The sequence below is a fragment of the Alexandromys fortis genome, unplaced genomic scaffold (assembly GCF_014885135.2).
Source record: "Alexandromys fortis isolate MF-2015 unplaced genomic scaffold, M_Fortis_MF-2015_v1.1 scaffold_12, whole genome shotgun sequence".
NCBI lineage: Eukaryota > Metazoa > Chordata > Mammalia > Rodentia > Cricetidae > Alexandromys > Alexandromys fortis.
In genome coordinates, this window is record NW_026067937.1 from 7,656,638 (window position 1) to 7,672,372 (window position 15,735).

Genomic DNA, 15,735 nt, shown 5'->3' on the forward strand with positions numbered 1-15,735 from the left:
CTGACTTTGTTTAAGGCCATTTTGTGGCCTTCAGTGGCAGCAGTGGAAAGGGACTCCTGCTCCCCATGCCCCCAGCACTCTTCCCTTGATGTTTTTTTAAGTGATTACATAATTGAACAGAGTTCTGAAAAGGCCACCCAGGCCCTGGCTCCCAATTATCTTCCTCATGAAGTCTTGGAAGCAATCTGAATTTCCATTAAAAAAAAAAAGAAAGAAAGAAAGAAAACTCCTCTTCTACCTTAAATAGCCAATTAAATGCCTTACCCTCCAGCCAGTTCTGTAACTGCCCTGGGCCCAATTCTTGACTGAAAGGCCATTAGCCAGCTCACTCTTTGGTTGTCTCTAGGCCATTCCTCTTCACAGCTGACTAGATCCAGGGTCACAGAGTCTTTGCCACCCACTTCAGGCTTTCACCGACCTCAGATATGGCCTTGGGGTGGGCAGGTTAGAGATTGATGAGAAAGGGGGACTCTGGGGTGGTGCCTTGGTTGGTAAAGTGATCAGCATGAGGACCTGAATTTGGTCCCCAGAACCCATATCTAAAAAAACTGGAGGTTGTAGTGTACACTTGCAGTCTCAGCGCTGGGGGGCAGAGACAGGGATCCTGGGGCTCATTCACTAGCCGGCATAGCTGACTAAAGCCCAGGCCAAAGAAAAACCATCTCAGAAATGCAAGATGGGCAGAGCTGAGGAGCAGCCCTGGGTGTCCTCTAGACGCATACATGTGCATCTGCACGTACATGCTCACACACACACTAAAGTGCACACACACACATTTACACATGCATGAGCACACCCCATATAAAAGAAAGAAATTTAAAAAGAATTTAAATTTAAACAGAATTTAAGGGAAAGATACCCATTGGCAGTTTATGTGGAGTTCCTGGTTTTCGGGGAAGACCTGCCCCCATTTTTCCAGTGGTAGGCACACATGCGGGAGGGTAATACTGGAAACTTTTTACCACGAGAATGACTGAAATCCCACGGAGATAGCTGTCTGTCTGCCTTACGTCCTGGGACTCCTTCTCTGTCTCTCTTCCCCCTCCTCCTCTGCCTGGCCCTCCGTCTCGTTGTGAGGATGGTCTTAAAGCTCATTTTCCCAACTCTCAGGACCCCTTCAGCAGCCTCTGGGGCCATCTTGGTAGCGCCCCGCACACACACACCAACTTCCCTCTTTTGGGGGCCCAGATAGCTCTGGTTGTGGCCTAACGTTCTGCAGCCCCAGCATTCCCATCACCCCTCTCTCCTTTTGGTTAATTTTAGCAATTTGAGTTGCCATGGTAATGGTTCAGTGGAGTTTTCATGGCTCCATTTTGATTCAGTCATTTGCTGGTCTGCCCTTTAGATTAAGCTCTTTCAAGCCGCATCTAAATTGGGACAGGACATGTGCTTCCAATAGGATCCAGAGGCGATGAGGCCTTAGGATGTTTGTTTTAAACAGGAAAATCAGGGTGAGTGAGGGTTGCCCTTGGTTCACAGTGGCCAGGACTGTTCCTCGAGGCTAGTGGCCTTGAGGGAACTTGTGGCAGGGGTGCTAGAGATGTGCCTCCTCCAAACCGCAGGCACTCCTAGATGTGGGCTCTTGTGAAGTCACTCGGCTCAATTAAAAGTAATAATAATAGTCTTAATGTTCATATCAACTCTGGTGGCTGCAGGCTTTGAAACCCAGTTTTACAGGCGAGTTTGGCCCTAAATCATCCATATAGTTCCTGGCAAACAGGACAGAATGGTAACCCTGCCCCCAAAACTCACACACCTGGACTAACCTCTGGGCACCCTGCCTCTGTTCAACTAAACACACCTGTTTGTACATCCAGTGCCTTGCGCCTCACAGTCAATGTGATCAAGGCCGGGGAGCTGAATGTTGGACAGTCCAGGCTGTGCTGGGAACTCTCTAGGCCATTGAGAGACAAGGGCTGGGTTTCGGGGCGGGGAGCGGGGAGGCAGGAGGACAGACAGGGACAGTAACAGAGAGAATGAATGAACAGACCTTGTGTGAAGACATCTCTGTCCTGCTGCAGCCAACCCAGGAAAGGAGCTTGCTCTGGACAGATGTGCAAGCAGATTGCTGTCTCTGAACAATCCGGGAAACAAAAGAGAATCCCAGAAAGAGTGGGCCCAAGTCAGCAAGGGCGCAATTAGTGACTGACAGCGGAACTCGCTTGTGCCTCTGCTTCCATTAAGGAGCGAGTAGAAGGCAGACTTGCTCCCTTCACTGACTGTGAAGTACTCATGCCAGTGAGAGAGAGCCTCAGCCTCTCTGAACCACCGTTCACACACACACACACACACACACACACACACACACACACACACACACACACACTTAGCATTCTCTACCCTCAGCTTGCCTCAGCACCGTGGACAGTGGCTGGACTCCCTTGCTATTCTCATCTGGGCAGTCTATTCGTTTCACTCAGGGTGAAATAAATGCTCTGAAGGAAGGTGATCCTGAGTAGTGCCCGCCTCTCACCCCCTCCCCCCGCCAGGAAGATGGCATGAAATGCCAGGTCCAGAGAAAAAGGGGTCCCGCTAAGAAGATGGAGCCCTGTGCTAGATGCTAGTGACCCCTCTTCTCACAGACCTTGTGTGTTCCTCCCTGTGTGGCACTGGCTTCCCCAGCCTGTGCAGCCAGCCTCCCCCTGTCTCAGTCCAGTGGAAGCACCAGCAGAGCGTTGGAGGGTAGAAACACCAATAGGTCAGATTGTGGTACTCAGTGATAAATTGCCCACCAAGTACCCAACCTATTAGATCTCTCAGATCCTAGGAGATTCTAAAAACCCTATCTTCAGCCTTTCAAACCTAGACAACTTCCTTCTCTCTCTCTCTCTCTCTCTCTCTCTCTCTCTCTCTCTCTCTCTCTCTCTCTCTCTCTCTCTCCCTCTCTCTCCTTTTCTAATCAGGAAGGCTGTGGGAGCCAGCATTTGCAGTACATGTCTGAAGGGCCTTCAGTGCCCTGTTCTTGGCTAGCACAGCCAGCATGTGGGAAAGCCCTGGATCAGGGTAAGAAGCTGGGTTTCTACCCCTGAGAGGTGGGAAGTTTGGAAGTGCTAGGGAGGCTGCAGGTCCTCGTGCCAGTGTCGTAGCCCCAAGGAAAGGAAGCTGCTCTGCCTTCACACTTCAGCCATATGTGAGTGGTGCCAGAAAGGTGTGTCATTGCCCCCACCAAACATGTAGGAGGAATATTCTAGAAGAATAGAGCTGTGTTCTCATGTACTGATACCAACTCCTCTATAACCTGAGTTGATTCAACCATTGGATAGATTTTCATTGTCTGATTTTTTTTTCCCCCTGATACAGAGGATTGAACCTAGATCCTCACACATGCTTGTTGAGCATTCTGCCCCTGAACTTCCCCGGCCCTGGTTTCCCATGCTCCGAAACAACACTCTTGATAGGCTTGTTCGGTGAAACCTATTTTTATACTGTTTGTTTTTCTTGGGTGTGGTCACGTGGACCTTGGCTGCAGTGTCAGCTCCATCACTTCTGGGCCATGTGACCTGGGACATGTCTGACCTGTGACTCTGAATAAAGACGAGCCTACCAAGCCATCCTACTGCCACCGATGGAGGACTTCCACCTCCCTCCCCCAGAAGTCGACTGAGGCATGAGGCATTGTGCAGGGATGAGCAGAATGCCCTCGTGTTACATGCCAAGAGAAGAGAGGGACAGTTGATACCGTGTATAACAATGCATAGTGACAATGGGACCTGGGAATTTACCCATCTGTCCCCGGGAGAGCAACTATGAGGTTGAAAGTGCGTGCTTCACGGACTCTTAGTGTCCTGAAAACACCCCAGGAAAGTCGTGGGTTTGTAGCAACAGGATAAAGATAGAGGCAACATTGAAGTCAGAATGACCACCAGGACAAGATGATGCTGGGCCTGGACTGCTGCTTTGTATGAGCACCTGGGAAGCCTCTGGGGGTTTTGAGCCGAGGACTGAACTAAGCAGATGAATTTGTATTTTCTAAGGAGTATCCTGTAACAATTTGGAAAGGGGAATAGAGAATGGGAGTTGGGGGCAAGGTACAGATGACGTCGGCTGGGTTTGGCAGGGAAGGCTCTAGCACCGAGACAGCAGAATCCATGATGTGAGATCCTGATTGGCCTTGGGTTCCCTGTCACACATCCTTGTCCTGTTGGCGCTGGGACCAGAACAAAATAAACATCCTTGCCCTGCAGGACGCAAGGGCCATGGGTCATCTTGTTCATATCAGGAATCTCAAGAAGCGGTGAATTTGCTCATGGCTAATAAAACTCCCCCTGGGAGCTCCGGGTGGAATGCTTCCGTCACCAGCCCATCCCCTGAATTATTCAGATACTTTTCTGCACGCAGAGCTGCCAGTGTGCACACTCAGCGTTTCCCTGGGTAATAAGGTTTTGTGGGCAGAAGTGGCTCTGATGAACTGATTACCGAGGGAGCTGCAAGCAGCTCGCCTATGCGGTGAACAAGAGCAACCTCGGGCTCCCTGAGAATTTAAACAGGATCAGCACCTGCTGGTCAGTCCTGTGAAGTGTGGGAGGCTCTAGGTGTCGTTCAGCCCTTTCTATGGTGTCACCCATTTCTCTAAGGGTCAGGAGCAGTTGTAGGATCCTGTCAGTAACAATGACACTGAACGTCCAACTGCCGGGGTCAGAAAGCTGGGACTTGCTGCTGCAGGAAAAGAACAGGGATGAGACAGTCACGTATAAGCTTTGTCCTTCTAGATGGCAGTGGGAGCCACCGGACTTTCTCCAGGGGTCAGGGATGCCTCCTCAGGTTTGTTAAAAGACAGACTCCAGAATGGTGGAAAAGCAGTCTTTTGGAAAATGATGTACTTTTTATCCTGTGTCCACATAGCAGCAAGGCTCATGAAATTTCCTCAGACCTGTGGGATCATCACCAGGAACACTTACCTAGTAAAGGCTCTGAAAAGTTCTGTAATAAAGCTGTTAGTAACGGCAGGAGTGGCGAGTGCTTAATCTGCCAGGCACCTCTCCCCTATGTTTATACTCAAAAGGCAGAGCTGAGGAGCTATGACTCACACTGGGTAGTGTATAAAGTATACAATGTTTACTATCTTGCCCTTGCCAGAATAATTTCACCACCCCGTCTACACCAGCATAAAATACGTTTTCATCTAGAGGAGCTTTGGTTGGCTGGTGGGAGGAAGGAAGCATTCTGTCTGTGGCCAGCATTAATGATTAGCCTTAGTAATTAACCTGGCTCTTTATAATGAGAATAAAGTGCATGTTGGAAGCTCTGAGCACCAAGACAAATACCTGCCTCCGTCAAACAGAATCATATGGACCGAAACCGGTCTGAAGTTGGTTTGGTACCCAGGTGCCAAGGTGACGGGGGCGGGGAAGCTGCCTGTCAGCATGGGTTGATGGACAGCACCTTGACCTTTATCTTGTTCCATAAACAGGCATTAACTAGCAGTACGTCATCGATGTAGGTAGAGGCACTAAGGCTACAGCATCCCTTCTAGGAAAAAACCCAGCTGCGGGTTCCTTGGATAGTGTATAGAAAACACAAACCATTACGAAGGATTGCTGCAGTGGCCTCACTAAATCCACAAAAAAAAAGAAAGGCACCATAAAGGGAATGAGAAAGAAACCACAGCTTAGAAGAGCATTTGTAAAACATGGTGGGATAAACATATGTCGCAGACCATCTAAAATACTCAATAGTAATGCGCCAAACAGTCCAGTTTTACTACGTTTTATTTTTTGGTACATGCAGATGTGTGATTGAATGTACCCGAACGAGGAGGTCAGAGGAAGTTTCCGGGAGCCGGGTCTCTCATAGTTGTGCCGTGTGGGTTCCGGGGACTGAACGCTGGTCTGGTGGAGGCCCAGTGGCTCCTTTGCCTGCTGGGCCATCTCGAGAAAGCTAGAGAAGGAAGGCAAGGGAGGCTCCAGATCCTGACTGTGGGGCTGGCTATGTTAGGTTTGCCACACTCATCCGCCTGTGCATGTTAAAGAGGAAATTGTATTGTGCATCCCTCACACCTCAATAAACTTGATTTATTAAAGTGTTCAGTTCGAAGAAGTAAAAGGCAGGCACATCAGAGTTGATTTTTCAAAGGAATGATGAGGTGTCAATGTGAGGCATACCAAATATTCCGGAAACAGGAATTCAGGACTCAGGAGGTCAGACTTTAGTCATAGGAACCAGGTTTAGACACTATGTCCTTGATATGAGGTGTCCCAGGGAGGTGTGAGCCTGAAGCTCCTCACATCTGTGGGGAAATAAGGAAGGGAAGTGGTAGTTAGACAGACATGCACCGTTAGTCATGGAAAGCTGGAGGTAGGCGGCAAGTGTATGGTTCTGAATATACCACACTGTGCAAATAACGCAGTGTGGACGAGAGCGAGCCGTGTGCAGTCATTCCCCCTCTCGTCTCTGTCACCAGCATCGCTCCCTCCCACAGAAACCCCCATGGCGCCATCTTCTCGGCTTACAGAGCTGTGTGGGACGTTCTTTGATTCAGCCCATTTTACACTATTCCATTGTAATGAAAGGTCTGAAGCTTGGTAGCTTTATAAGGGGGGGGGTTGTTTTACTCGAAGTTTCTAGAATCAAGGGTCCACATTTACTACGGGGGTTCAAGATGCCACACAGGGTGAGACCAAGTGAAGAGAGGAAAGAGAGAATGTTTAGTTATCCCCGTGTCGGGAGGGGTGTGGGTGTGGGCGTGCCCGTGCGTGTGGATGTCAGAAGATAATCCCAGGTGTCCTTATCGGGTGCTGTCTACCTCTTTGGTTTCCCTTTGATTTGAGGCAGGGCCTCCCACTGGCCTGGGACTGGCCAAGGAGGCATGCCTAACTAGGAAGTGAGCTCCTCAGGTCCACTCGTCTCTGCTTCCACAGTGTTGGGATTACAAGTATGTATCATGATTTCCAACTTTTATTTAATGTGGGTTCTGGGATTGAACGCAGACCCTTGTGCTTAGATAGAGGCAAGCATCTTGCATGGCTGAGTAGGATTCCCCAGCCTGCTCCCTCTCCTTTAAAGTCCCATAAGCCCATCATGGGTTTTTTTGCCCTGATAGCTTTACCTAATTCCAATCACCTCCTAAAGGCCCCACTTCTAGAGACATAGCTGGAACTTTCTATCATCTTACTGCTGCAAAATGGGGGTGGAATCCCAGTTCACGAGAACTTGGGGTGACATGCTTTAAAGCCATATGTGCCTATAGCAGTTCTCTGATGAACTTTGTTTGTTTTTCTTTTACCAATTGATATGTATTCTAAATACTTCCTTCCACAGTGGGATATGTGTACATTTTAAAATAGGGGTAGTAGTATACAGAAAAAGCATCATTTATTAAATCAAACTGTGATGGTAGACATTCACATTTTGTCTGCTGTATTTACTATTACAAACAATGTCTTCATGAATACTGGTACTAAAATGTAATTTCTGGGATGGGGCCATAGCACGATGGTAAAATGCTTGCCTAGCATGCATAACACTCTGGGTTTGAACCTCCGCCATGCAAAAGAAAAAATACTGCTCTTTTTACAGTGATGCTGTGTCAAAAACAATTATATTTTTAATGTACATTCATCTCTCAATGTCTGTGATGGATTGGCTCCTTGATCCCAAAATCCACAGCTGTTTGAGGCTCTTACATGAAATGCTATAATGTTTGCATAGAACTTGCCCACAGTCTCCTGTGTATTTTAAGTCATCTCTGGATTATTTATACCTGTACAGTATGGGTACTATGTAACGAGTTCTTACACTGCGTTGTTTAGAGAATAATGACCCCAAAATGTCTGCACATATTCAGTAGGGATGAATATATCAAATCCACTGTTTCTGAAATCTAGGGGTACAGAACAGATGTGGAGCCCCATGTGTAAATACAGAGAGCTAGTCTATGTTGCTAGTCTTCCCCACACCCCCATATATGTAGTCACTCACTCTCCCGACTAGCCACACCTGAATAAACCCCATGTATGGATATACGTGTTTTCCTAAGACCCATCCAGCAGAATATAAGCCCCAACTCAGCCTTTGGCCAAGCCAACAGACAAAATGCCAGTTTCCTGGAGGAAATTTGATTTTCATTTGTAGGAATGAACTTTAGAGATGGCAAGGAACACTGGATCCCAGCTCCCAGCTGCTGTGGTCCCTGCAGCAGTCTGGATGGTACCTCAGAGTCAAAGGCAGCTCTCCCAGGACACTGGCCTTCTGCTAGGAAGCTAAGTGGTCAGATTGCCTTCTCAGGGCAGAACACCCACAAATGATACAAGGCACAGCTTGCCCTGCACCAGCCACTGTGGGGCAGTGACTGCTTGGAGGGTCTGGAGCTCTCCAGGAGCAGCAGATGGCACAAAAGTAGACGCAGGGTGGGAATAGAAGATGTTTGCCGGCAGAGCAGGAGGGCATTCGCTTGAGGGACAGCCAGAATAAATGGAAACTTCATTATCCATGGATCACACACTTGGAACGCGGGTCCCAGGCAGCTCTGATGTTAGTGATTTGGCCAGCAGGCTCATTAGGCTCTTAAGAAAAGTGGGCCTAGTTAATGAATTAATGCAAGATGACATTTTACACACAGAGCCAAAACGAGCCCAGGCAGCTCTGAGTTGCGTGGCATCATAACTCCTTGAGTGGATGTGATCGCTGCTTCTCACTGCCAAAGTGGCAGGTCTGGGGGGGGGCGGCTTTCCGAGGAAAAGGAGATTCTTAGGATACAGGAGCCCTCCCTGTCTGCTCAGTAAAGAGCTCCCTCACACAGATGTCAGAGTTTCAGAATCTCTGAAGACAGTTAGCTTCCATGTGCAAGCCTGCCCAGCTCCACTCCTCCCCCACCCGAGGTTCTCCACACAGCGGAGATGGCTGGTGAGGATGTCAGGAACGCACATACTGAGACTTGGCATTAACTAGTTAGAGCTGATGGGCCTGGAGACGGGCAGCAATGATGCTTGCACAGCCATGTGAATTCACTTAATGCTACTGAACTGTGCTGTTTGTGGTATGCACATTTCATTGTGGCCACTTTAAAGTAATGTTTCTTTTTAAAAGAACTAGCATTTCAGAGTGCACTGGGCTCCTCACTCGCGTGTGCGTTGCATCTTCTGATGACTGAGGAGACACACCTTTCTCAGCCCTCCTGTTATTTTATGAAAGTTAAATCATTTGCCTGGGTTCAGGCACTGGAAGTGATGGCTCCAGTATCCACCTCGCAGCTCTGTGCAGAAAATAACCACAGAACATATTTTCATCCTGAATCCTGAACACACACACACACACACACACATACACACACACACACAGCACGTCCCCTGCCTGCTTTTAATTACCTGAGCTAAGAACCGAGTGGCAGTTATTTGTCTCCAGAAGAGTCCAAAGCCTCTTTCCTCCCACAACTGTACAGACTGCACTTCCACCTTTTTATTGTTTTTATGGAGCTATACATTTTTCTCTGCTCCCCTCATATTTGCTTCTTTCTGTGCAGTTCAGATTGCAGGGTACATTAGAATGATGACTGCCTGAAACGGGGACTCTCCTAAGCTTGCAGCCAGGTTTGAGTATGGCTAGAGAGAAGAGTTAACAACAGGGAGAAGGGGCCCTAAGGGGTCTCATTGCAAAGATTTTTTTTTTAACTCAGGAAAGCAGAGATCATATGTTTTGCAGCATGCAGACTTTAAAAGGAGGACACTTGACTTCCAGGCTCCTTCTGTGACCCTGGACAGGTTAACCCACCTTCCTGAGTTAAAGTAGAAATTCTCACAGCACCTGCTGTTCACCATAGAGTGTGAATAGACGGGTTGTTGTTGAGTTCTATTCGTTCACTGAGTGTCCGCAGCTGTAGTGATCACCAAAGCAAACACAGCTCGGGTTGAAGGAGAGAGTGGAAAACTTAGTTCTGCCTCTGCTGCTATTTCTTCCCAACAACAAATGCTGGCCTTTCTGGAACTCACAGAAACCTCCTCCTGAGTCACAGATGGAGGAAGCACAGGGCTGTGGTCCCAAATTTACCCTCTGGGACTGAAACTAGAATATTCCCCCAATAGGCACAGCAGTGGGTGGTCATAGTTCTTTGACAAGGGGTCCCCAGGTTTCTCTTAGGGGCTGTTCTAGTTTCCTGTGGCTGCCTGGACTTCCTGGGGTTGTCCGCCTTGTCCTGCAGACTGGGAAGCAGGTCGCCCTAAAGCACTGAAGTGTGACTCATTAGCATACGTGGGAGGAAGATAAGGTATTGTTAGTCAGCAGAGATGGGGTGTGACCCAGACCCTCACCCTGAGACCTGAGGAAATGCCTGCCGGTTGTCTAGTGAGCCTTCTTGGGTGCTCAAAGAGCAGGGTCAGGCGCTAGCTTAGGTCACATGGCCTCCTCCCTCAACCTCAGTAATCTTCATCAGGGGAACCCAGCCTCACCAGGACACACTGTGCCCATCTTAAAAGTAGTGCTTAGTTGAGAGAGTGCTTGCCTAGCGCACATGAAGTCCTGGGTTCTATCCCCATGCTGCAGAAGTGGGGAGTGGTGACCCAAGCCTGAGATCCCAATATCGGGGGAGAAGCAGGAGAATCAGAAATCCAAAGCCATTCTTAGAGTCACAGGCCAGCCTGGAATATGTAAAATAAATAAATAAATAAATAAATAAAAGCAAAACTCAAACCTTCAGTACCAGATACTGTGTGTATCAAACACTTGTGTGAATGGATCACCAGCTGCTGTTCTAAACCTTTATTGCTGCTTGGGCCAAACTTCAGAAGCCCAGAGAATAAATAAATAAATAAATAAAAGCAAAACTCAAACCTTCAGTACCAGATACTGTGTGTATCAAACACTTGTGTGAATGGATCACCAGCTGCTGTTCTAAACCTTTATTGCTGCTTGGGCCAAACTTCAGAAGCCCAGAGAATGTCCAGCCCATTTTGTTCCCGGTGCTTTGCAAAGGTTGAGGGACAGCTGGAACCTGTCTGGCTCCAGAGTCTGCCCCGGCATCTGTGACCATCAAGCCAGGGCCTGGCACAGACAGACACTGTGCAGACATTTGGAGCCCAGATGTCCACACCTACTCTCCTCACATGAGCTTTATCATCCATTTTCAATGAAGAATGGACTTCAGAAGCCCAAGAACTCTCATTCTTGACCCCTGGGTATTTTATTTCCCACATCTGAGTTCTCAGCTAATTTTGTTGCTGTCTTACTTATAGAACATAAAATTCACTCACATTCACTGTATAATTTACCGGTTTTTAGTTAACTTCCCAACGTGTGCCATCACCGTCCAGTTTGAGCACATTGTCCATGACCCAGCAAGACCCCCTCATGCCCACTTGAGGTTGGTCCAGGCGCTGTCATGCTGGCCGTCTCTGTGAGCTGGCCTTTCAGATACGTCATATAAACCGTCTACAGTCTGGAACATTGGGGGTGTGGCTTGTTTCTCTGCGTGTATCTGAAATTAACACTCATGGGGTGTATCAGGATTTGCACTTGGCTGGGTAAGAGTTCATCCACAGTTGATGAACATTTGGGGGGGGCTCCGTTTCTGGGGGCTGTGAATAGCCCTCCTATGCTAATTGGCACGGCAGTTCTGGGGATGGTTTTCAAAGACTTAGGAAAGCCCCCTCATAATGTTCCCTCTTTCTCTTTCTTTTGGCGTTCCCAGAACCAGGCAGTGGGCAGGTGTTAGTGACGTCAGAGAACCAGCTCGTGTATTACCCCAGTATCACGTACGCCATCATAGGCAGCTCCGTCATCTTCGTCCTGGTGGTGGCCCTGTTGGCCCTGGTCCTGCATCATCAGCGAAAACGGAACAACCTCATGACTCTGCCTGTGCACCGGCTGCAGCATCCCGTTCTGCTCTCTCGGCTGGTGGTTCTGGACCACCCCCACCACTGTAACGTCACCTACAAAGTCAATAATGGTGTCCAGTATGTGGCTAGCCAGGCCGAACAAAACGCCTCAGAAGTAGGCTCTCCACCCTCCTATTCAGAGGCCCTGCTGGACCAAAGGTGAGAGACTGACACGGGAGAGACACGTATGCACACACCGGGGCTGCCCAAGGCTAGCCAAGAATTTGAGTTTGGTAGCTTTAGGGAGTAATGGTGATTGACATTTTCCTACTCCCAGGGTGTTCTTTGTCCTCTGTTCTCCTGGGCACTTCTTTGAGAGAGGTAACTGAGGCGCTGCAGTTGTAAGTCACTTATCTGAGGACCTCAGGGAGGCATCCCTGCTGCTCCTGGGTTAAGCCATAATATCACACTTGCAGGCCATTGGCCATCTCTGAGCCTTGTCTGCTGCTCCAGAAAAGTATCATGGGAGGTCTGGTTCATTTGTTGACTCCCTCACCTTTCGCTTCATTTATGAGGTGAAGAGAGTGGTGCAGGGCACCCCAAGCTTTACTGAGCAATGGAATGCTCAGCACAGATGACATTGTCCATGAACCCCCAATATAGAAGGCCCAGATCGGCTCTGTAGTTACAGCAGAGGGCCTAAATTGTGTCTGTTCAGCCTCCTTCTCCCTCTCTTTCTTGACTTCAATAACATCCTGTATAGCCCAAGCTCTATGTGTGTGTGTGCATGCGGGGGGGGGGGGCTGGAGATTGGAATCAATGGCTCACACATGCTAAGCACATACTTTACCACTGGGTTCATTCACCCACACACACACACCAGATAACCCTCTTGGAAGTTCTGCCCTGCAGCCAGCTGTTGGCGTCTGCTTAGATTATAACATTCCATGCCCTGCCTTCAGGTCCTCTGCTCAGTGCTCCCTATTCCTCAGAGCCCAGGACTCACTAGGAGTCACATGAAACATCTTATGGACATGCTTCAGGGTGGCTGGGCTCCTCCGTGGACCTCTCTTGGTGGCAGCCCATTTTCCGGCCTCCTCAAACGCAGACAATAGATACTCCAGGGACTGGGATGGAGGCGGTGCTGCCTGGGGAGCACTACAGGACTCACTGACCTAATGAGCTTCCCACTCAGAACCTCTGCGTTTGGGTCAACCAGAGCAGAGTAAGGATGAAACTGGTGAATCTGGAGATAGAATGGTGGGGTTCCAGTTCCTGCATTGCTACCTGATGAATCTGATCATGGCCTCTGATTCCTCACCGGGACAGTGGACATAAAAGTAATGCCTGCCTCAGGGGTCGTTGTGAGCAGTAAAGGGACAGGGAGAGGTACACAGAGACGTGCCTGACTTACAGCAGTGGGCAGGTACAAACAAGGTACAGAGAAAGAGGCAGGGCACCGAGAGAGTGACTTCCCACCCAAGGCTACAGGAAGACTTAGACTTAGTAAGAAACCACATTCCCCTCCTTATCAAAGGCCCTGTCACGATTCCAGCCTTGGCTCTTGCCATAAGTCATTTAGCCCAGAACACCCCAGGTGATCTGAGGGTGTTGTTTAGCAACCTCATTGCTGCCTACCTAGGGGACAGATATGGTGTGGGCAGTGCCTGTCAGACAGGAGCAGCCAGAGTACCGTGTGCTATTGTGTTTCAAACCACTGCTCTTCAGTTGCCTTTGTGCTCGGCAGCAAAACCTTCTTCCCCTAGCCATTTGCTCAGAAGTGGGCTGTTGTCAAAGCTGGGTCTGTGTCACGTGCCTTGTCTTGACTCTAATGCCTTCTCTCCCTCTGCTGCCCTTCTGCCGTCTCCATTGCAGACCTGCGTGGTATGACCTTCCTCCACCACCCTATTCCTCTGACACCGAGTCTCTGAACCAAGCTGACCTGCCTCCTTATCGCTCACGGTCAGGAAGTGCCTATAGCGCCAGCTCCCAGGCGGCCAGCAGCCTCATGAGCGTGGAAGACAGCAGCCACAGCCCAGAGCAGCCCGGCCCTCCAGAGGGCACGGCGGAGCCCAGAGACTCTGTGCCCAATGAGGGCACTGAAGAAGTATAAAACTAAAGCAATTCCAAAGTCCATGTGGGTAGATCTGCTCCACCTTGTTGAATTCTAACAGCCCGTGCTCATGAGATGCTCTTTGAGCTCCTTTTGAGGATGTCTCAAGTTGAAGTTTGGGATGCTGATATCACCATCTCCTCCTCCAGATTTCAGGGGTGTTCTTTGGGATGACCTGGCACTCCTCTGCCTTCTTAGTTGACATGATGCATTGTCATCTTCTCTGTGAGGTCCACTGCTCTTCGGGGCCTGGGATAACAGCCTCATGCTTCAGATGACTGTGCTTCTGTTGCTCCATCCAGGCAGCTTATGACTGGGAAGGCAGCAGGTTGAAGCTGTATGCAAGGAGTCTTAGGCAGGGTTCTGGGGCCACATTGCTCGTTCAGGTCAGAAGACAGCAGACCAGGTGTCTTCTGGGCTGCCATTTATAGTTACATTTGGAGACGTGGGTTGGAGGATTCTTCCAGAAGGGCACTCCAAAAAAATGTCTAGGTGAACATCAAACCCACCTTGTACTGTCCTATGCATTGTTCTTACTTCAGCAGAGGCCAAAGAAAAGATCTGACATGAGCAGCTGCTTTTGGCTCTCAGCACCCTCGTTTGGTTTTGAGAGACTCAGAAACATCCTACCTGGCCTTAGAGTTGCGAGCTTTCCCGAGCAGCGCAGATCCTTAGCACCATCCTTGAACAAGTAGGGTATTTGAAACCCTCAACTCCTAATGTGTAGGTGACCAGAGCCGGGGCCTGCCTTGACCTCGTGGTCCTTGTCCTGGCTTCTGGATTATCCCCATCCAAGATGATCTGGCACAGCTAAGGATAAAGACCCAAATTTAGTTGGCCAAAATTGTGATCGAACCCTTTGCCCCAGAGAAACAGCACCAGTGTGACGTGCTCATTTGTGCAGCTTCATGGAGAGTAAAGCTCTCCTCGTCAGGCGCCCAAGTTTCCAGAACACCTGGGAGTCTGTGCCCATGTGCATGTGGACATGGGAACTTGGGGACACTCATCTAGCATGAGAGCCACATTCAGTGCCACCGTGAGGACTCTCTGGTCACTGTCCTGCCCACCGACCCGAGGAACAGTGCGCCATGTCAGGGTCAGACCCAGCCAAACATCCGGGCACTTTCTCCTCTAAGAGAAATGGGCAATGGATAACTTGGAGTCAAGATTTCCCCTTGGATTTTTTTTTTAAGTCTCTTAGAAATGCATTTGAAACAGTGTGTTTGTTTTTTCCCTTCTAGTTAAGGGACTATTTATATGTGTGTAAGAAAGCTGTCTCTTTGTTTGATTTTGGCTTCGTTTCTCTTTCAGTGAGGTCCAAAGAAAGATGCAAAAGGAAATGCTGCCTTTCCCCAGCCCCATCCCATAATGTCACCTCAGACTCACTCACATGCCCAGCACTTACAATGGGGCATCTTGGAGTCATTATTTATCGAGTTCTTGAAAAATGTAGAGAGACAAGTCCCCATCCATTGTATGTTTCAACTCCCCTTCCTCTTTCCTGATGCCTAGCCAGCCCTAGTGCGTGGCACCATCACCCACCCACCCCCATCAGGCAATAATGGGTAAGCCATACTGACCAGGGACAAAACTGGAACCAGGTGGCGCCACCTCAGGCGGCTGCCACCCGTTCAAAGCATTTTTCCGCAGCTGACGAAATTTTCAATAACCTGGTCGATGCTAATTAAAACGGAGCCTGCAGGAAGCAGGGATGAAGTGGCCTTCGATGACGCTCTTCCGTTGACTTTCCTTTTCAAGTAAATCCAAACTAGGCTGCTGGAAAGCTAGCCACTTGGGGTTTTGTTTGTTTGTTTGTTTTGCTTAAAGAAGCCTAGTTGCTTCTGCCTTTCATTTTTAAAATAGCGATTGAGGGTGTGC

The 15,735-nt window shown here is 49.0% G+C and overlaps 1 protein-coding gene across 3 annotated transcripts in view; it reads left to right on the forward strand.

The window, feature by feature from the left end:
• Positions 1–15,729, forward strand: part of Ldlrad3 (low density lipoprotein receptor class A domain containing 3) — a 235,310-nt gene extending 219,581 nt beyond the window's left edge. For all 3 annotated transcript variants that reach the window (XM_050147157.1, XM_050147158.1, XM_050147159.1), the window contains exons 5-6: positions 11,618–11,963; positions 13,620–15,729. In XM_050147157.1, coding sequence (XP_050003114.1) covers positions 11,618–11,963; positions 13,620–13,857 — 584 coding nt within the window. In that variant the 3' untranslated portion in view covers positions 13,858–15,729. The remainder of the gene's footprint in view (positions 1–11,617; positions 11,964–13,619) is intronic.
• The last annotated feature ends 6 nt before the right edge of the window (positions 15,730–15,735 follow it).